Source organism: Artemia sp. Qi Xiang Cuo, chromosome 8 (genome assembly GCF_049724085.1).
Source record: "Artemia sp. Qi Xiang Cuo chromosome 8, ASM4972408v1, whole genome shotgun sequence".
In the NCBI taxonomy this organism is placed as follows: Eukaryota; Metazoa; Arthropoda; class Branchiopoda; order Anostraca; family Artemiidae; genus Artemia; species Artemia sp. Qi Xiang Cuo.
The window spans coordinates 48,915,731-48,939,228 of NC_142801.1; the positions used below are offsets into that span (position 1 = coordinate 48,915,731).

Consider the following 23,498-nt stretch of genomic DNA (forward strand, 5'->3'; position numbering starts at 1 on the left):
TGAAGCCTGAAAGAAATGTATTTCTAGGATTGAATCTTCTAATTTTCATTGACAGATCCTTCAGATTAATGTGCAGAAGGGGGAGGGGAGTATGAAAGAAGGATGGTATTTATTGTTTTATTGCTACATGAAAGGAGCAATAAAGTCGTTTGTTTTAGTATAATAGCGTATAGCATTGTGGCTTTGTATATCATTGCCACACTGTGATAGCGTGAAGAATTGTAGTATATTACATATATTAAAATATAGCACAATACTGCTGTTCTTCTTTATTATACTGAAAATAATGAGTATAATAAAGGGAAATGGGTTAGAGTGAAGCCGCGGGGTCTGTTTTTCCAGCAGTTTGGTAACATCAATTTGCGTTCCCTTTTTGAGCTAACTACTGTAGCAACAGACTTGTTAGTATCAGCAAATCTTTATTTAAACGTTATTATAGGTTCCTCCAGCTAATCCGAATTTATCTATGGTTTTATTAAATTAATTTAAATAGTTGCTTCGTTTTCTTGTTTGTTTTTTTTTTTACAAGAAACATACTAGTTAATTTTTTATTTACGCTCTTACACTAAATACATACTTTACCACACTAATTTACAACACTTACAACATATACAGACAGTAATCGTTTCCTGGTGGAGGTTCCTGTAGTTTTTTTTTATATTATGTTGTTTTTGCTTTGTTTGTTGTTTTTTCTGTGCGTTTCCTAACTTTAGTAAGAAAACAGTAATTAAACTAACTGCAAGCAAAAAAAAAACTAAAAAAGCTTGAATTATACTGGAATTACTTATAAAAAATGTTAATTAAAGTTTTGCTAATAATTATAAAGTAAGAATTTTGTTGTTATAACCGTTAGTTCGCGGTGAGTACCCAGATACAATACTGCTGAAATGTTTCTCAACAAAGCTTCTAACAGTAGCATATACCCTCTGCTTGACACGAGCCGCTTTTGCTCACGAAAAGCGTTGCTTGTCATTGTAGCTTATGTAGCTATGTAGCTTAGGATGTTCAACCCTCGAAAATTTTGCGAGTTGGTGGCATATGGCTCTTTGCTGAAGCCAGGGGCGAATCTACAACATTTTCCATGTGGGGGGGGGGGGGGTAAGGGGTGGGCAAGAGGGGTCTACTTTCGGAATCGCAAAGTAGCATGGGCTATATAATAATTTTTTCTCCATAATACTGGGGGGCAACTGCCCCTCTTGCCCCTCCCAAATGACGCCCCTGGATGAAGCTATCAACATATTTTACGAGAGAATGACAGAAAGGGCTAGGAAAAATTATAGCATCCTTGCTTCACTTCAAATCGATCTAATATACATTTTGAAGCCTCTATGTTTCCCTCAAGCTATTTAGCTGTCTATCCTTTTACCGACTTATCTTGGTTACTTTAATATCGACTTCTAAATTCAATAACGACAAGTTCGATTCCAGAATCTTGACCATTTCCTATCTATTTAAAATTGTTCTCTTTAAGAATCCTTTACTTTTTGGAAGATCCTCATATATTTGATAGGCATAAGATCAGTGGCGGATCCAGGGGAGGGGCGAGGGGGCGCGTTCCCCCCTGACATAGTCTAAAGAAGTGTAATTTACTTAATTAACGCAAGTTTGCGTTAATTAAACTTGCTCCTAAAGCAAGTTTATCGGATAAATCTATTTTGCCCCCCTCCCCCCCCCCCCCCAAAAAAAAAATTCTGGATCCGCCACTGCATAAGATATTCTAGATTGAGAGCCACGTTAAACTTGTATATCTTTTTCAGAGTCTGATTACGGTGACTACCGATGTAAAGCTTTGAACAGAAAAGGGGAGCAAAAAACTGTAATTCGCCTTCAACCTAAAGGACCCCCTAGCCAACCCACCAATGTCCATCCTCTATACACTGGTCATAATCATGTTGTCTTGCAGTGGAACAGCGGATTTAATGGGGGTTATGATAATACTGTTTATTCCGTTGTTATTTTACAAGAAGATGGCTCTGCTCCACGGGAAGTTGATTGTCAAGACATGAATCCATGTAATGTAACCGGATTGGAGCAGTTACATGAGTATATATTTCGAGTAAGTTTTCAAATGGTTTCCATTTATTCGGATTTATTATTAGTTCGTAGAAAGAAGGAATAATTATATCGCAAAGTGAACGAGGTTAGGGATTAAAAGTAAAAGTAATGGAATTATGAAGCTATGACACTAACAGCAATTCAAAATAATAATGCTACAAAAGTAATTGGGAACGTAAAAATTTGAAAATATGTGTGAACGATATATAATGAATTATGTGATATATATATATATATATATATATATATATATATATATATATATATATATATATATATATATATATATAACACATGATAATGAGTAAATCTTTTAATTAAGATAACGAAACATTGTCCTCATTTTTATCGAAATTTTTGCTCGTTGTATATTTATTTCATTCCACTTTATTTATAATAGAAAAAATTATTTATAATAAAAGTAAATAATGTGTAGGCATTATTGATTACTGGCGTGGCCGGCTATTTGGTTTGGGACAGGGGTCAGTGGCGTGACTCTGTAAGCTCAGACAGAGTCGACCCAGCTCAAAATGGGTACCTGGAGAAACCTGGGAAAAATAAGCAGGAAGGGCGTGCGAAAGCACAGGATGGCTGGCCCCCAGCCTCCTATTGCACTTCCTGGCTGAATGGCCGTGAAACGGAGATCAGCACCGCCGGTTTAGAGTCTAGTGCCGTCATACTTACTATTATTAATTGTGGGGAAAAATTTCACAAATAAAGAAATGAAAGGAGAAAAGAGAAAGAGAGAGAGAGAGAGAGAAGGAGGGGAAAAATGGTGAGAGGATTGCAAAATTTTTTTTTGGAGGGAGGAGGCTTACACCACTTCTCTTTCTCGAATCATGATAAAGTTATTAAAGTATGTATGCCCACTTTTGATTGTATACCTACCAAAAAAGTATCTTTCTCATTTGGACACATTCCCCTTCCCTGCCCAAATGACCTCTATTCCTCTTCTCACCGTATCACTAATACGCCAGGAGAGAGGAGGTGTCATTCCTACTAATATTTTGGGAAACTCAATCTCTATCCCATTGTGTACTGATATGATTCTTTAACAATCCCGCTAAAAACCAGTTATAATGACGGTTCATCGATGACAACTGTCTCTTCAACTGTCAATTCGACAACTTAATTGTCAAATTCTAAACTGCAATATTCTGCTTTCCTAGGTCATGTTTTACTAATGTATTTCAATGTTTGCTTTCAAACTAAAAGCTATTATCAAAGCTTCAAAAATTACCTTTCGCATCATTGTTCATAAAGAGCCTTTGTGTTTTCAAGATTACCTCTGAATATTAAAGACCATTAGTGAAAGGGGGATGCAAATACACCGCCATTAGGGAATTCATTCCAAAAATTAAGGCCAACCTCAATTGGGAATTAGAATACACAGTCCCTTATTGTTTCCCTAGGGAGCCTTCCAAGGAGGCTAATATTGAATTTGTTCCTAATTAAATTAAGTTCAACTCTCTATTTCCTATTTAATGTAGGAATATGGGGAATTGTTACGAGACACAAATGGAACTCAAATTAATTGAGAGAAGGTTAAGGTACTTCAGCTGTTCCTAAGTCTAATTATGAGGACTTCCTCGTCTCTTCTTTCTCTAAATAGATGCATTTCTGATTCTACTGTCATTTTAGGTTCTTGCTTTTGGTCTGTATCGGAAAGTTGAAATAAAGCCTACTGAAATAAAATATACTAATCTATATTTAATTGGTCCCAAGAAGCTTAAAAAACATATTCTAAAAGAATTAAGGTTTAAATCAACCAAAAAGACTAATGACCTAAGTATATTTTATCTTTACCCGTTTAGCTTTGCTTTTGTGTAAGGTTCAGTCCCGCTTTCTAGGGCTATAAGGAGCGAAAAGTTGACGTGGCTAGGGCACGTTCTGCGGATGAAGGATGACGGGTTGTAAAAGGTTGTCCTTTTCGCCCAACTACCTTGGGCCAAACGAAATGCACGTCGTCCCCGATTGGGTGTAAGAGGATCTTGTATGGAAACATTTAAGGGAAATGGGAGCTCCTTGTGGGGGGGGGGCGTAAAGAGAGAGGCTTTGAATAGATTGGGATGGAGGAGAAGCGTGCGTAGCTTTGTTGACCTCAGGCGGCTTGATGCTGCAGTGAATTGTTAGTAATAGTGGTAGTATTTTGTGTAAGGTATAGTTTTTCTTTCTATTACAAAAATAAGAAGCTGAACAAAAATCCTTTCGCCATCTATGGGAACAAAAATTCACATAACTGGGGACCCATATAGTTTTCTAGGGTTATTATGAAATAAAGGTATAGATGGCACGGACACGTTTTGCGGAAGAAGGATGACATATTGCCAAAGATAGTCCTTGTCAGCCAACCCTCTAGGGCCAGACGAAATCAACTCATCATTAAGTCCCCTTCAAAAGAGGGTATTCCTGGGGAAACGGGAGGAGTATTTCTTTTCTAACGAGGACCTCCCACCTCCTGCTTTTTGCAGTTATATGCAGCCCTAATTAGTTATAACTAAAGACAGAGATTGCAGGGAAGACCAGGTGACGTAATTCAAAAGGTGTTACGTGTAATATAATGATGAGATAATCTGAATAAACCTAAATATTTGACTTTCATGCAAGAATTATGGGGAAAATTACCAAATTCTCGAGATATGTTAGGGGAATGGCTACTAAGACCACATCCCCTCTTACTTGCCTATGCATTCTATACTTTAAATTTTAAGTTTCACAAACATCTACTTTAGCAGAAATATCAGAGAAAAATTCTTTCCCAATGAACAACTGCTCCTTTTGTGTTCTTTTTCTTTCAACTTTTAAGATTTTGCTTCTTTAATTGATAAAAAAAGAAAGAAAAATTGTTTCACCTATAGAAAGATGTCTCAGCTAAGACAAATTATTTAAAAAGTTTAACGCGTTGCTAGTGGGAAAAGTCATCCTTCACATTCCTATCATAAACCAAAATTTCAATATCATTTATCTCACATCTTACGAAAGGGGAATCTTAAATCTTAGAACTGGGACTGAATGGAAGGGGCAGATTGATGTATAATGCCTTGAAAGAGGAACTAATTTTTTTACCATTCTTAAAAAGGATAAGGGAATTGACAGTGATTTCCACCGGGAACCTTTTTTTAAGACCCGTCAAACTTGAGCTGGAAACATTTGAATCTACCAGAGAAATGTGGACTCTTCAGGCCAAATTAATGCATTAACAACTAAACTCAAATTTTTTCAAGGATCGGTCTCATCTTCGTTATGTATATCTTTTGGTGATTGTGAATATACAGTTGAGTCTACACTTTTTACAAATTAAACATGAACATTGCAATATTACAGTTTATTCAAATATTTACTTAACCTTTATGCAATGTCATCCTATTTTTATGTAATTTACTATAATCCCCCCTATAATCGATTGCTATTCTTAGCAAACAATTCCAGTAAATGTAGGGTTTTTAGCATCTTCTGGAAGTTAAATACTCCTATCTATGTATTTATCTGGTATCCTATTGCTCTATGTAACTGAAACCTAGACCGCCACCAGGGAATTTTGTCAAAGCTCGCACTGTGTACCGCCAGAAGTTTTGTTGTTGCCAACATTGAAATAGGTTCATTTCTCATTTTTCCACTTTTGATATATTTTTTAATATCCTCTTGTTTCTCGGCGAAGGGGGAATAGGGAAGCCGCCCGTCCCTAGCGGTGTTCATGATTAACATATGATGAATAGTCATTATTTATTAACGTATACATTTGATTATTCAATGGATTAAAAACAGACAGAATTTGGGTAACTACAGTTTAAATTTTTTTGTTAATTTTGTTAGTTAAACTGAACATTTTTGTTAATTAAAAAACTTGCAAAATGTAAAGATCGGTTTGGGTATCTCTGTTTGCATCAACCATCTTGGATCACACATCGATAATTAAAAACTGGAGCAGATTAAATGCACAAACAGTATTTGAGTAACTACAGTTTTTTTTTGTTAATTTTGTTAATTAAATCAAACTTTTTTAGTTAATTAAAAACTTGCAAAATGTGAAAGATCAGTTTGGGTATCTCTGTTTGCATGAACCATCTTGGATCACACATCGATAATTAAACGACAGATTAAATGCACAAACAGGATTTGAGTAACTACAGTTTTTTGTTAATTTTGTTAATTAAATCAAACATTTTTAGTTAATTAAAAAATTGCAAAATGTAAAGGTCAGTTTGAATCTCTCTGTTTGCATCAACCATTTTAGATGACGCTTCGATAATTCAAAACAGGAACAGATTAAGTTCAGAAACAGAATTTGAGTAACTACAGCTAGAATTTTTATTTGTCAATTAAACTAAATATTTTTAGTTAATTAAAAATCGTGCAAAATATGGAGATCATTTTTTCCTTGACGGACGAAATGTCGATTTTTGTAGGCTTACAATCCAGCACATCTTTCATCTCTCTATTTTTTTGCGCATTTTTTCCAGCGGGTGGGATTTATTAGTTCCATGTAAAGAGAGCTATCCTGACACTGGAAAAATAGTTGTTCTGTCAACTGGAATAATCTGATCAGAAACTGTTATAAAAGAGAGGTTATTACCAACATTCCCATCCCTGTAATTTGATAAAACGCGATATGAGAAAGGAAAGATAGATCAAATGAAATCAAACATGGGAGGGAAAATCTTCTTTTTTTTCCAGGCCTATTAAACAATGGAGAAGGGCTTTACGCATCAAACAAAGAACAGCTCTGTCATGTTAACAACGGACAGGGGCGAATCCAGGGGGGGGGGGGTGGAGAGGACCGCGCCCCCCGCCCCCCAAGATTTTTCTGGCAACCTTATTTGTTTTTTTTATCTTTTTTATCTCTTTCTATTAGTAAACTAGTCAATTTGGTCAATTATTGGTGCCTTAGTCACATTAGATCCGCCTTTGACAACATGTTCTTGAAGTGCAAAAAAAAGATACAGTCTTAAGAGCCATTCGTCTTTAATTTGTAATGTCCATTTTCATATTTTTGCCCAATTCAATGTTTTCATTACCGTTTTTCGAAAAGTAAAGGAAGTCGATACATCTATTTTATCCAAATCGTATCTAGACTTTTCATGGTAGTTCAAGGCCGTATCCAGGGGGAAGGGGCTAGGGGTTTTGACCCCCCCCCCACCCTGGAATTTTCATCTAACTCGTCAAAACATAACAAAATGCATATAGACAAGTTTTTATAATTTGTAAATGTTTTTTTTTGTAACCTCCCCTTCCTCTGGGAAAAATACCCCCCCCCTGTCCCAGAACAAAAATCCTGAATAGACCCTTCTGGTAGTAGTAGCATGTCAAATAAAAAATATATATATTTCATATGGATTCAAAGGTCCGCAAATTCGGGAACATGTTTCCAGTGGAGTGCGAATTAGTTATGGGTCCCTCAATAACTAAAAGATTCTTACTTTGGGCCCAAAATAGTTTCTTGTTTCCATGTCTTTCATCAGTTTTTTTTCGGTTTTAAGTGTTCTACGGAACACAAGAAGAGAAAAAAAGAAGCAAAAACTAAATCTAAAAATAGGAAACATGCATAATTAAACTAAAGAAACAACTGAAAATAAAGTACTCAACCTTTCTGAGTTAAAATTAAAATGACTATAACGCTGCTGAGCCGCGAATAAGGACTCAGTTATTCCATACACTGAAACTGGGCGTTTATTGCTAGTGCATATTCTACTACAAAAAGTACAAATACTTCTATGTAACAACATTAGACCCAACTTTGTTCATTGATATTTTTCTTTTGTTCTTCTGAGAAGGATAAGCAGATTACAATCTAGAATCCCTTCCCTACCGTCAGCATCTATTTATTTATTTTATTTATAATATGATTTATATATTTATTTATTTATAGTATAATTTATATATAATATTTATTTATTTTACCGCCGTTATTTTATTATCTCCTTTAATTTCTCGCTTACGCTTTTTAGCTTTCTTTTTTGTGCTCACAAGATTCAATTTTTTTCTTTTTAAATGTGTTTTTCTTTTTTCCTTTTACGCGTGAAAGGCTTAAGAAAGTATTTTCTTGATCACATTTAGATCGTATGAATTTACATATTTGACTATAATGTTTAGGTAATTAGCAAATTAATCGACTATACCTGCGTATTATATTTTGTAATAACAAGCCGTAATTTACCAATAATTGTGCAAATTAATTCAAATTTGAATCAAATTAAGACATGAATTTTCTAGTAAATGTAAGGTCGATTTGCTTAGGGGTTCTAGTTTCGAAATATAAAAAACATATGCCTTTTTGGCTCAGGTTGGTATTTTAAGAATTCAATTAAAAAGAAATATTCTTTTTTTTTTGCGAATATCCTACGGGTAAAATGAGAGGTCAAAATATAAAATGGTTTGCCTAGATGTGACCTAAGAATCCTCAAGCAGATTAAAAATCATTTGACTTTCTATATTTTCATTTGTTGTACCTCAGTCTTGGGCTACCCATTTTTTTTTAATTAGATAGACAAACAACATAAATTTTCCTATTTTTTCTAGAAATTCTCCGTAGGAAATTCTCCACACTGAACGTCAGCGTAGGCTAGAGGGCTCTAAATTACCTCTACCTGTGAAAGAAAACATTTATACGAGACTTTTTAGTATTTAATGTATTACAAAATTTCTTTATCTCCCCTCTCCCTTTAAATGATGTCTTACACCTATGATATCCCAACCCCTCCCACAGAATTTGTTTCCGCAATTTGAACCCTAACTCGTTTATTATTTGCATCGTAATCCTCTTTTAAGACCATTTTCTCTTTAGTATTTTGAGGTTTTGTGCAGAGCAACGGAATCACCAGTAGTGCATTTCATTGTGGATCCATTCCCTCTTTTTGGGAAGGTGAGGGGTGTCAAATAGATTTTTCTGCTGATATGTAATCAACAAGTACATATATTTTTAAAAACAAAATTTTGCGGAGGGGGGATTTGATTCCCCCAAACCTTCACCCTGGCTACTCAATTCGTTTTATCTAGGTCCAGCATAAGATTTTATAATCTGCTGGATTTTATATTAAGATTTTGTGTTAGGTTCCTTATATTAAATACAAATTTTTTATAAAACAATTTCCCATTAAATAGCTCAATTCAAACACAATAATCTTTTTCAAAGCTTGAGCTAAACTAAGTTACAATATTTTTTGTGTTTCGTCACAATAAACCCTTTAATCTTTTCATCCGAGCATAAAAAGGTAAGTTGATTAATTCTATTGAATGCATGTAAAAATGAAAAGCTGGGGGCTATAAGTGGGAAGATCCTCTCACCAGTCAATAGAAAATAGGAAACTTGGGAATAAATTGAAAACTAATGATCATCGCAACGTTACTCCAAGTTTGTTTATTGTCCTCTGAGACTTTCTTGGGGAAAAGGAAAACTGCTAAATTGATAAAATTTCAAATTAGTGGAAACGAGATACTTGTTTATAGGCCGACACACAGCTATAGAACCAGTAAGGAATATATCCTCAGTCGGATATCAAAAGGACGTATCTCCATAATTATACATTTTCAGAAGTGCAAACAAAAAACCTCAAGCCTTTTTTATTTCCCCTCCGATAATCATAAAACGGATTGATATGTAGAATCAATGCACATCAATATGTTTTTGTTTTACACTTATTAGAAGGGAAATAAAAAGTTGTGAGGGTTTTTAACAGCTCTTCTGGAAATTTACAATTATGGAGATACGACCTTTTGATACCAGACTGACGGTATGAGAAGTTAATAGCTATTGAGCTAAAGGTGGGGGGGGGGTGCAATGTTTTGTTAACCACGAGAGAGGGTGAAACTAAACCTAGCTGGGTCCCTGATTTTAGATTACACTTTGGAAACTTGTAGTTGATAAACAAATTTCCTAGCTCCAATTAAGGAGTTAGTGACTTCAAGTATCTGGATTAATCTGGAATAATTTAAAAAGAATATTCAAAATAAGTTACACTTCTGGTTTTGACCTAAAAAATATGTTTCTAAATCTTAAATCCTACTTTTAGTTTATGGGCCTTAGGGTGATTAATCTGTTGTATCCTTATGAAAATAAATTTAAGAGTGCATCAAGTACTTTTAACCTAAAAAAGTGGAATTGGGAAAATTGGCTTTGGATATGCTCAATTGTCTTGTAAATTGTAATATTTTTTTTTTTTTTTTTGGGGGGGGGGGTCCAGATCAAGCAGTTTGCTCCGCTCTCTTTTAAAGCTAGTAGTGTCAATAAATCAGAAAAGGGGGAGCTGATAAGAACAAGGAGTTATTTCAGAACTTCAGGTCTTTAATCAGGTCATCTTCTGTACACTAATATAGTAACTTAATAGTTAAAACAGTTCCATTTTAAAAACCTGCCAGCTCAGTACCAGTCTAGATGGCGTTGTTTTGCTTTTGAAATGAATGACATTTGAAGAGCTGTAATATATTGACGTGTTTATTACAAAGAATAACATTTAGGCCTTGTTTCTTAGTGCTTAGTGAAATAATAGGCAATAAAATATATTAGTCTAATTCTTATAATAACTTAAAGAAAATTTAAAAAGAAAATTTTTAATTAACTCTAAAAGAAGGATGCAATAGGCCCTTTAGGACAGTTAAATTTAAAAGTTCGAGTTATTGAAATGCTATTGAAATCTCATGATAACTAAATTTTATTACAATAAGCACTAGGGAATGTGCCCCTAATGTGAGGATAAATTTCTATTATTTATGCAAAATAATATGTGCTTTCTGTTTTAAAGAAACCGCTGAAAAACTACTCCGAAAAACGGAGGAAGATGTGCTAGATGTTTTCCAAGGAAATTGCCTACGGGTTGTTTTGGGTACCCGACTGACTGACCGTATTTCACACATTTCAACTGACTGACCGTACGAAAAGTGTGGTTCAATCCCGCTTTCTAGGGCTATAATGAGAGAAAGGTTGAGAATGCTAGGGCATGTTCTGCGGATGAAGGATGACAGATTGCCGTTTTTGGCCAACAGTCTAGGGCTAAACGAAAAGCAGGCCGTCTGCGGCTGGGGCAGGAGGATGTTGTAATGCAAGATTAAAGCAAAATAGGACCTTCCTGGGAGGGTGTAAAGAGGGAGGCTTTGAATAAATTGGAATAAAAGAGGAGCATGCGTAGCTGTGTTGGCCACAGGCGGCTTGGTGCTACGATGAGTTGTTACTATTATTAGTAGTAGTCTAAATATTGGTCGCAAATGCTCCATAAACACAAAAGCAAACTTTCCAAATGTTTAATTTGGTACATTAGTAAGATTTCAGTTCAGTTGGGGTAGTTCAGATGGCCAAGATGGGGCCAGTATCATATGTTCTTTTTTCCTTTTTCTGATAATTTTGGCTCTTTCTAGAGAAGAGTCCTATTTGATGCTGAGAGATGGATCAAAATGTTAAACAAAGTATCTTAAAAATAATAAGAGAGAAAACGTAAAGAAAACGAGACCCAGTATCGACTGAGACTGAACAATTAATCATGTTCGAAAAGTTCTGCAACATTTAGCTAAAGTCCAGTATTTTATTTTTATAAAAAATTTTCTTTTGATCTTTTATAAACCTTCATAAGTTTAGAGAAGTCTGGCCGTCTTTAGTTGCTACTCACCTTTACAAATAAAGGTAGAACTCCGTCTCCAATTACAAAAAAGTTCGATTCAACATCTACTATAAGAAACTTCTAACATGTAGAACTTAATTGACATAAAAGATTTTGGTATTGGTTTCATAAAAACTTCCTTTACCTTTTTAGAAACTTCTGAATTTTTCATTTAAGTGTTCTAAGCGACTATAGATCCTATAGAAAATCTATATTTCTTTTTAGAAATTTCCCAGGCGTTTTCCGAAAAGCCACCTATCTTTTCATTTTGTTTTTCTAGAAAGAAGGATTATTTTGCAACGCAAAATGAATTTTCCTTATTTTAAAGAAAAGTCAGAAAAAAATTATGTCATTTTATTTAGAATATGGCCGTCTAAAATCCTAATTATTTATGTAGACAAACCTTTCTTGAGTGGTTATTGTTTGAAGATACTAGATTGTTTGTGAAATCGTAGTAAGTACGGAGTTTAGATTTGGGAAGAATTTAAAACTGGTATCTCAGACTTAGCCTCTCTAAATCTTATGGATGATGGAAAAAAGCGAGGCATTTAAGCGTAAAAACTTGCATAATTTGTTTGGCATTCAGATCTAACTGCTATCCAAACCGTAAAGCAGTGTTATCAGATGTCTGGTTTGAAGTTGTACCTCCATAAAAGTGAAACTGCGGCAAAACTGCCATTTTTCTTGTAAAAAGCACCAAATGAACAATTTTCCATAAAAAAAAATCGGCGCAATTTGCCAATTTGAAAAAACCTATGCACAATCACCTAAAAAGAGTGCCCGAATGGCGAAAATGTGCCCCATCTAGAAACTACCTTAAAGTTTAAAAATATTCAGAAGCGGGCATACCAAGTAATGTTTAGGGCAAATTACACATCCTATGAGGATTGTTTAAAGACGCCAAGGCTTCAGAAGCTGTCTGAAAGGCGCCACCATCTTACAATGCATTTTTGAAAAAAAAATTGCCTAAAATCGAGTGTCCATCCCAAAATTTTACTGGATTTTCAAGAACCATAGACCAGTCCGCCAAAAACATTTCGAGGAGTCCTCACTTCGTCATGCCAACTCCTTTGTCCTCCACCCCTACAGCCATCGAAACGGTATTTATCGTAATTTTAACGTAATTTTAACTAAAACGGTAGAACATTATAATTTTTATAACTATTCAGTTCTTTCCTGTATTTTCTTGTTGAATTCTCTCTGTTGTTTCTTGTATTTTCTTTCTTGTATTTTCTATATTTTCTTGTTGTGTGACGTCCGCTGCTAGCTGTGTGGTATTATGGCAATAAAAGTATTTGTTATTATTATTATGCATTTTGATTTGAACGTCTCAGTAACTCAATAACATCCTTGGTTAACTAAATTTTTCTCCAGTTAGGCTGTCTTTATTAAGCTCATATATAAGTCTTCATAATTATCTCTCCCTTTTCTAAGTATGTTTTGTTCATATGACTATTTCCTGGTGGTTTTCCCACCCCTTTGAGATTAAATTCATAATTAATAAAGTTCATTAAACATCCTTATTCAGGATGTGGGAAAGTGAGGTTCCACGTGGACAGAAGGAGTTTTGAGTGTCACATTGAGATAACAAGCCATTAAAAGTATGAAGTGAGAATCCTTACAACTTACTAACTGTGGAAAAGTTGATAAGAGCTGGTTCTTCGTTCCCCCTTTCACTAGTGTACTGTAAAAACCAGCCGTAGCTCCCCCATTTGTAACTAGTTGGAACATAAATTAACAGTGTAAACTAGTAAAGGTGAAGCAACTAATTGGATAAATTTTTCGATTTACTGAACATTGAGATAGCGAAGAAATAGACATACTTTTAGAATCAGAAGTTCATCCTGAATCCAAATATGTGTCAATCTTTTTTTCAAAACGACTCAAAAGTTTATCAAAACAACAGCAAATCCAGTGTGTATATGCAATTCAGGTGATATATTTGACCAAGAGGGTTAAAGTTCATTTGCGCTGTAAATGAATGTTATATTTGAATTATGGATGAAATTTGATTCAAAAGGTATGTCTATTTCTTATTTGTCACAATATTCAGTTAATCGTAAAATTTGCCAATACATGTGGTTTTCAAATGACGTCTGATTCTCGAATTTGAGAAAAAGAAGCGCTTGATCTAAGAGAATAGGAGATATTACTGTTCTATACTTTCGCGTTTGCTTTAATTCCATTTGTTTATTTTTGTATCAATCGCATGATTGGTTTATTTAGGAATCAATCGCATGATTCCTTGAGCGTATGTCAGAAAGGGAAGCGAAATAACATTAATTTTTTTTACTAGTAAAAAAGAATGCAAAACCTGATTTTTTTGTTTGCTTGACATTTAAGCTTATAGAACGCACGAAAAGTTTATAAGTCAAAATATGTTTTGCAAGTAAACTCTGTTTTGCTACGATTTTTTAAACAGCTGAAACAATTTTTAAAATCAACAAAAAATTTTGCATTTTTTTAAAAAGCAGAAGCCTGGAAATGCATGAAAATCTACTAAATGATATATTTATACGGAATATAATACTAATATTAACTAATAAAGTAATTATCCTCGGTAATTATTGCTCGTAAACAGAAATTATGTCTGCACCAAAGCAATAGATCTCCCATAATCCCATTTGTATGCACTAAAAATTTGTCATTGCGTGTGTGCGGAAGGCGGAGTCATGAAGGGAGGTCTAAATTGATGTGTGTCAAAACGCTTTCATGGAGAGTATAGGACTTTTCACTACTGTTAATATATTTATACTGTGGTGTCTCCACGTTATATTGAGAGGTGCAATCCAATTTTCTTGAATGTATTTAATAGCCTGGCTGTATAGCTCGAACGTTATACAGCCCACATATTGTAGACAACTGCTGCAATAACTAGTAGACGACTAACAATTCAATGCAGCACGAAGCCGGGTGAGGCCAACACAGCTTTGAACGCTCCTCCTCAGACCGGAAAAAATGAAATTTCCGTTTTTAGTGGCGTTAATTTAGAAAAATGCAGGGAGGCTCTATTTTCTAATTTCTAGGTGGGTAGTTTTGTTGTTTATTTCAAAGTTCTTCAATGGAATCCAAAAAGTGCACCTTTTCAATGAAATTACCAAAAACGATTCTGATGTTTTTAATTACCATTTATTCTATTTTTACTATTTTTATTAAGACCTTTCAAAACGACTTTTCCAAAAAAGACCTTTTTTTTAAAACAATCAATAAATTTATTTCTTAAATTGATGCCACTCTGTTTTTGGGTTCTCAGCTGTTATTGATGATCAGGTGTTTGTATAAGGAAGGCTTTTATAGGCATAGGCATCCAATATGCTGCAAAAGAATTTTAATTTCGAAAGGTTTAAAATCAATTACTTTCTGCAAGTAATAGAAAGAGATGCAACGCGCTTGTAAAAGGAAGAAAATTGTCAGTGCCGTGAAAACCGAATATCAAACGTTAAAACACATTGATTAATCGATCAAGCGCGCTGATATTAGTGGGCGTAAGCTATAAATATAAGTGCGACAAATACGTCACACAACGTTTTTTTTTTACTGCCATTCAGCCGGTTTATCGTAGATGAGATGTATATTTATGGTAAAAATAGAGTGACCCTTTATTTCCAATAAGAAATGTAATCAGAAATAAGGGGACTTTCATTTTCTAGGTGAGAGCAAGCAACTTAAAAGGCTATAGCAATTACTCAGATCCTTTGACCTTATACACAACAATTGATTTGTCGAGTATACCTGAACCTCAACTTATATACTATGATTCATCATCACGAGTGCTTGGTTTCAACGTGCTACCATCTCCATTCCCCCTCTCTGCCAGGATAGAAATTAGAGACCCTGAAAGTGGAGAATGGCTTTTATATTTGGAAACTCCAGTTCGATCTTATTTTCGGGATACTATTAATGTGCAAGGGGGCTTGGATGAAGAATCCGTTCGAGTGGCTCTCTGCGCTGATGGAACGGGTGTTTGCGGTGAACCCATGGTAGCAAAAACAGGTATTTTTTTTTTTTTTACAACAACAAAAAAAAATTGATGATAAATGAAAAACTATTGTTTTCATTAAAATGGCTGTTGATTTGTATTTGTGTGTTTTAATGATCGTCAAGACCTTCGTTCGAGCTTGTTAAAGTCGAAACTCGCAAGTCTATATTTTATTTTTTGCGGGTTTGAGTTTGAAACTACGATCGGTGGCAAAACTCGTGCTTGTTGTGATATACACCGAACTTAAAAAATTCCATTGATTTCAAAACAATAATCATTGATTTCAGCCATGTTTTACGTGAAGGGTGGAAGGTTTTCATCCCCTTACATCTCATGATGATGTGAATCCTTAAAATGCCGTGAAATTATTCTATAGCTCTCCCTTTTTTCTGTGTTACACTCGCCCCCCCCCCCCTGAATGTATCATCTTGCGTTGGATCTATTGGTGTCAGGTTGGGCTAGTTTTTGTGATTTGGGCTGGCAAAATTATAAATTGTCAGCCAGATAAAAAAAAAAAAAAAAAAAAAAAAAAAAAAAAAAAATCAATATTCGTACTATCAAGTTTTGTCCGTAGCTATTTTGAAGAATTCAATCATCAAGTCAGAATTTTTACAAGCCTAAATTATGGAAATTAGTCTATAGTTTCATACCTCCCATAGCTCTATATTTCTCTCAAGGCGAAAAAAAAATCTTATATGCATATTAAAAATTAATAACCACGATTATGGGATTGTGCATTAAACGAAGTCATTAAAAGACTTCGTTATCACACATGAATAAATTTCTAATTCCACAATAAAATTCATGCAATTCCACCTTTTTCCAAGATATAATATAACACTGGGATATCCAAGTTAGTCTCCTTTAAAACCAACAAACTCCACGGGTGTTTTGGTTTATGTTTTTCGTCTTTCACTAATAAAATTATTGAAACCAGCCGTAAAAAGGATCTAATCCCTCTTTTATGGGTAATTTTACTGGCAAACATAGAATTTGGAATGTTTGAATTAACGGGCGGACGAATTTGATTCCACGTGTGTCACCACGTCCGGGTTTATTTCTCTTTTATTTTTTCTGAATTTGAGATTAGGATGCATTGTATCGTTTAATTACGGTTTAAAGCACAGTATAAATCAGACTGAAAAACACAACTACTTTTAATATATTTTCTGTCGGACTTCTTATGAAACCCGTATATGGGGTGATATGCCTATGATATGCCTCTCTTGACAGTATGTAGACCTTTTTGTTTTTTTTGGGGTTTTTCTTATTTTATTTGTAGTTTGCGTAAATTTTCAGTACTTGAAATATTCTGTTCTACAGGGAAGTTATACTATTTTTATATTATTTGGGTTTGGATTATTATTTGGATGGCTACGGTAATTAATTACGACCTTGCATACCCGTGGCTATTCTATGGATTTTGGCTTTGAAATTGACCATTTTGTCCTTAATGCGGTAGTATTATGCATGGTTAGCCTACACACTCATTTAAGTACATTTATATATGCGTGTACAACTTTATTACCTATTGTCTTTATTACAAACGGCACTTACCTGACTAGATTAGCCAAAAGAAAGGCATTCGGGGAGGAAGGTTTAGCATTTGTCAATCGTTGATACTTCTCATTTCTTCTTTCGCCAGCGTCGAGGGTGCCTGCAACATGTTTAGTGTGGTTTCAAAATATAAAGAACTTTAATATTTGGATTTTTCTTCTGCTATTAAAATTGTTCAGTTCCTTTTTTCTTATTTCCCATGCTTCAGTTTGTACTACGAATATTTTGCTGGAATTATGCTAGGAATAATTCAGTTTGTCCTAGGAATAATCATGACAATTACTTTCTCCTATACCCTATTGTTTTCTTCCCCTTGATATGAATACATGCCCTAAACCTAGATTCTGACAGGAATAGAATTTCGCAGGAATGGAAAAATGTCCAAGTAATGCCATCTCGTGTTGGCAAAAAAGTGGCCAAATTAGTCTGAGATTTTTCCTCTCACCCCTGGCGATGAAAATAGAGATATTGATCAAAGGAGACACATCAGTGCTGCCTATGCCAACTTACCCCAAGGGGGCCGGGTGGATGGGGGCAGAGAGAAAAGGTGAATATTAGGGCTTCCCATGCACCGTAAATCTCCAGCTAAGAGTTTCCGACAAGGACGATTTTCAATGGTGCACTTTTTATTTCAATTGAACGTCCGTTTGAGAAGGGTTTTAAAGTTTTTCTAAAATTTCAAAACATTTCTTCTCGTAACTACAAAAACTAGAAATGCAGCGATCGTCATTAGATGACGATCGCTGTCTTTGTGATTGAAATATCTAGACTTTTGTACCTGTTTTTGCTGTCTAAATGAATGGATTTATCCCCATTTGAACTATTGTTTGTTCGTCAATATTCCTTTTATTAACATTTTTTCCCCCAAGATTTTGACATGACAAATGAGACCACGGAAAACACGTAACTTTTCATATCTCTAAAGGTGTGTCTTTCTTTTTCTGCTGTTGTTTATCTTCATTTTCATTGACTGATTTACTGGCAAAATTTAATAGCCTTCTGTGTTTTGTTAAAAAAGCACCTCTTCTTCAGCTAATTACGTTTTTCTTCTTGGTATGTGAGACTCTTAATGGTGAAGACTTGAAATTAAGGCGATAGCTAAGTATGGAAAAAGGTGACATGTTCATCTTCCTGGTCATATTCTGAACAAACTAGAATGATATTATCCATGTTTTGTTAAATATTTTTTATGACCTTTGGTTTTTGTTTCTTCCTTCTAGAAAGGAGAGGTTGGATACCTGGCATAGGTGCAAATAGATACAACCCTGAAAATACCAAGGACATTAAATAAAAAAAGATCCCAACCACCCCCACCCTGGACCTATTTTAGCTCTATTCATACTGGAAAATCACGATTTTCTAGGATTTTTATTTTGGGTGTTTCCAGATTATAAAATTTCCAGGACAATGTCACATATTCGCCATTGCCATCTTATACATCTTATCCAGATAAGTTCAGAAGGAGTAGGAACATCAAAATAGAAACATTTTTTTCCCCTGACCCATCTTGGTTTATTCATCCCTGAAAACTGCGATTATCTAAGATTCTGTTTTGGTTGTTTCCAAATTTTAAAGTTCCCAGGGCAATATCACATTTTCATCAGTGCCATCTTATACATCTTATCCAGATAAGTTTAAAAGCAGCAGAAACATCAAAATGTAAACTCCTCCCTGGACCCAATTTAGGTTTATCCACCCCTGAAAATCGAGATCCTCTAAATTTTTTCTTTTATTTGTTTCAGAACTATGAAATTCCTAGGGCAGAGTCATATTTTAGTCAGCGTGGCTACGTTGAACCGTCTCCTGTTTTACAGAAGTATCAATTAATTTGTAAATCAATGCGTCGAAAACTCCTTTTTTTTTAAAAAGAAGAAAAAAACGTATTAAATTCAAACAGCTATTGTGTTCTTTTATCTGTAACGATAAAGACACTTTGTTCAGATACATGCGTAAGCTCCACGCGAAATATTTGAAGTCAAAACCATCCAAGGAGCATGAATGCTCATGCTCCTTGCATGATTGTTGAATTCTCTAAATTTCTCTTCCAACTAACAACCGAAAAAGCCTTCCCTTGTCCTGTACAATCGTCTTCTTTTCTTGTTTACGCATTTTCACATGGGTCAAATTTTCCTTTCTGTTTCCTTTGTAATATTCTGTAAAAGGAAGTTTTGATTGTGGGGAATCTCTTTTAAATGTCCATGGTCATTTCCTTTCCAGAAAAGAAAAAGTCTATTATGGAAATTTCCAAAGCTATTCTTCTCCCCTTTACTCGTTTTACATACAGAATGGGACAATTTCCTATGCGGAAATACGGAAGGTTTTGGCAAAGTTTAGATACCGTTCTAGTGCGACATCGTCAGCTTTCGAGAATTTGTGATGGAAAAAGGAGGACAAGTCTCAGACCCTTTTCTGTTCCATCTCTAAAAGTTTCTAGCCATAAACATGGAAAAATCAAAATAAAATTTTGCTCTACATCCGCGATAGAGAAAGTTTACTGTGTCTCTTTAAGAACTTCTTAGACAAAAACGAAAATCAGACATTTTAGTTTTATGCTTTGTATCGATCTAGCACTTAAATTGTCTTCATTGTTGATACCCTTTGGCATTAGACATCAAACGAGAAACTGGTAGTTTGCGACGACCATATTTACACACAAACTGGAGGTGGGGAACCTTCAAGATTTGTCCTATGAACTATCCAGAAACGCAAAATGGAATCAAAATATAATTCTAGAGAGAATATACCCCCCCCCCCCCCAAAGCTGGTTCTGTGTGCTGCCTTGGCCAATACAGTTTCTTGGTAGTCAGAGGATAGATGGAAAGTCTTCGGAAAGGAATATCTGAACGAAAATGGAACTTCTTCAGACCATAGCATATCTATTACCTTCTCAAATTCTGTTCTCTTGGAAAGTTCTCATTTCCGGTTTTACTTTCTGTTTTAACCCTTTCCCTAATTAGCTTTTTTCTCATGGTCATCATTATATTTACAGATTTTGCAATTGCTTACAAACGGAATGTCTTTAGAAATTTTAGTACATTTTTTTCAGTAGCCACCATAAAGATCACAGCAGTGCTTTCTCATCCTGGAATCCAAATTTGTTAATGTTTGTCCTTTTTGCTGGCAACTGATCAATATTTCACTACCCACCTATTCTGGTTTACGCCAAATACAAAACAACAATACTACACTTTTCATAGTCAACAAGTTCAAAGATTGAAGACACAAACTTACTCAAAACATTTTGTAATTTGTTTAGCTGCTTTGAGTCTTAAGTCCTCAATAGTGAAAAAAAAAAAAAAAATCAAGTTTCTTTCAGGGTGTATCCATGATTTTTGATCGGGGGGAGGTATATTCGTTTGGGGGGAGGGGATATACAAAAAAATCTTTACAAAACTTTTAAAAAGTAGTTTAAATGCATCTTTGCTACTGTTTTACAGGTGAGACAAATATTCCAGGGGGGGGGGCAAACCTAGTAACCCCCCGGATGCGGTCTTGGTTTCTATTCACATCTTGTAACTATATCTTTGCGAAGACTAACAGACTTTTTACGCCCTTTAAGTTTTTGTGTTTTCAATTAGCACATCTCTTAAAAGTGAATTTTGGACACAATGCCAATTGGAAGATGTTATTTGTCATTATTTTTTCCATGAACATTTCGCTTTCTAATAGACAAACATGTCAAAATGTTTCTATTTCTTCGATCAACTCCTTAGAAATTCCTATCGCGAATAAAAGATGCGGTAAACAGCTGTGGAGAAATACTTAGCTTTCCTCTGACATCCCCTGAATATTAGGACGAAAAATGAAAACTTTTTTTGAAAAAAGGAAAGGAATTTGACACAATGACATAGGGACCTGTCTACTTATTGCCTCGTTTGCCTGTGAAATTTTGAAGGGAAGGGATACTTTCAAACAATTTTCCCTTTTTCCTATGCTTATAATTGGAAATAGAAAGTATTAGCTAAATAAATTTGAGCAATAATCTGTCTAGAAAAAAAAAATGTATAACACTATTTTTAATAAATTGCGTATTGAATGCTAATTATGGAAAAGATTATTCTTATCGTTTCAGTAGAAGAAAAGAATTATTAGAACACGTTTATATATTTCATCTATATATTGTTCACATTTATTCCAGCAACATTCCTCAAAATCTGCTGTGGAACAGATCAAGGCCCTGAATGGCTACATAAATAAAATATTCAACTCTAACATAGAAGCATTGTTTTTCACGGCTACTGAGAAGCTGTGATGAAATACAGCTTAAATCCCTTAAAAGCTGTTCAATACCTTCAGCTATATTCTTTAATTATATTATATAATTCTTTAATTGTTTTTGACTCGAGTCCCCAGATTATCAGAGTAACATCGTAAAGCTTTGCTAGGGTTTTTAGTCTTCCATGGTTACCTACAATTTGCCTTTTCACATCTTCATATATTGTTTTGGTCTTTATTTATTATTTTTATATGACCTTGTAGACTTTTTCAATAAATCCATACATCAATCCATCTATAGATGGGAGTTTATAGAGAAGAATGTTTATAAATGGTATTTGGAATTGTTTTATCCAACTAATCGACTGAGAAAGATCTGCCCTAGTATTCTTTACTGGAATCCTAGAACATTAGGGTAGCAATATAATGGAAAGAAGGGAAAGAATAAAAATAGCTAGAATAAAACGAACCGATTAATGATTGAATTGCTTAGCGTCTGTACATTGTTTCTTTCCCACCCCATAAATAGGAAGAATTTTGCTACACAATTTAGAATTTCTTAAAAACTTGGATGTTTTGACCAACTCTTCCATTAAGAAAGATTCTCTCTTGAATTTTTCGCTAGAATCATAGAACATTAGAGCAACCATATATTGCCTAGTAAGACAAGAATGGGAGTCTTGAAAAATGTTTTTCAGCATTAACTTAGGGATTTAGTGTGTTTTTTTTTCTCGCATAGTATTATACACAAAAGTCATCATAATCCTTTTATATGTTCAGACAAGGAAGCAATGGAATCATTTTAAGGAACAGCAACCGGGGAATGTTCTTCCCCATTTAATTTACTTTGATGCGAACATAGGAACTTTTCCATAAGAAACTGGTTTTTGAAAGGGGCTTTCCTTTTGCGCTTGACTAAAGCTTTCAAACTTAAGTGATGTTTTAACTTCGCGGCTGAGTATTTTTGAATAGTTTAGACAAGGAAACTTTTGCATTTATTAAAATAGCTTCTTTTTTTGTGGTATTCTTTCCTGTGCTGTCTATGGAAGCGAGCTAATAATACCGCGAAGGGTTTAAAATTTCATCAAATAAGGGAATGCAGTTTTAAAGAAAGTTTTTTTTTGTACCAATATTCTTTTTCTTCTCTTCGAAACAAGTACAAAGTACAGTGGGTCTAAAGGTTAGGCAGAAAACCTATATTTTACAATTCTGTTCCCTGGATAAGACTCAATGCCTTTTATTGTATTGAGCAGGAGTTTCCAAACCGTGGGATTGCCATCCTCTAGTAAAGGTAGGGCACAAAGATAAGGAGGTCCTAACTGTTTGTAAATTCAGCAACGCCTTTTAGTAGCTGTAGGGCTTGTATATGGTGAATTTAGCCTAAAAATACTAATTTTTTTAAAATCCAAAGATTAAAACGTGATTTTATCAACTAAAATACACCCCCCCCCCTTCCATACCAAGAAAATTATCTTCATAACCTGCTCCTCTAAAATTTGGAATGTGTGCAAGTTTGTCTAAGATCAACCGGTATTAATAACACCTTAACAAAGATAATTGTTTTTTTTTAATCTAAATTAATTAAGTACCCAACATCAAATGAATATTCTTATCTTTGTTGCCCCAGCGGAAATCTACCTAATGCTTTTAACTTGTTTCTAGAATACAGGCAGGAAATAGTCTTAAAAATCCGTGCCTCTAAAACAAAACATTTTTTCCACATCTAAAGGAAAAGTTTTCTTGAAGGAGTTCCCATAGGATTCGAATCCCATTTATTACAGAACAGACGACAGTCAAACTAGGTGTAATTACCTAAGTAATTTTGGCTTATCGCTAGACTTTTCTGCTTGTCCGCAATTTTCCTACAGGTTTCATTCTGATTTATGACCATTAGCCTCCATTCCCACAGTCCCTAAGAAATATGACAATAAAAAATTATGACTGTACTTGCATGGAGATACTGGCGAATGTAATTTAATTCGTTTGATGGAATATGGACTAGTTTGACGTAAATAAAAACCTGGAAAAGAGATATGAATCGGTTGGAATCAAAAGTCACTTTGATGCTTTTTTGGGAAAATTAAATTAAATGTTTCTTCTATGTTTTC

At 34.5% G+C, this 23,498-nt stretch overlaps 1 protein-coding gene across 2 annotated transcripts in view; it reads left to right on the top strand.

Annotated features, from left to right (window-relative positions):
* Positions 1-23,498, top strand: part of ed (hemicentin protein echinoid) — a 143,946-nt gene that overhangs the window by 72,314 nt on the left and 48,134 nt on the right. For both annotated transcript variants that reach the window (XM_089093520.1, XM_089093521.1), the window contains exons 7-8: positions 1,758-2,056; positions 15,290-15,632. In XM_089093520.1, coding sequence (XP_088949646.1) covers positions 1,758-2,056; positions 15,290-15,632 — 642 coding nt within the window. The remainder of the gene's footprint in view (positions 1-1,757; positions 2,057-15,289; positions 15,633-23,498) is intronic.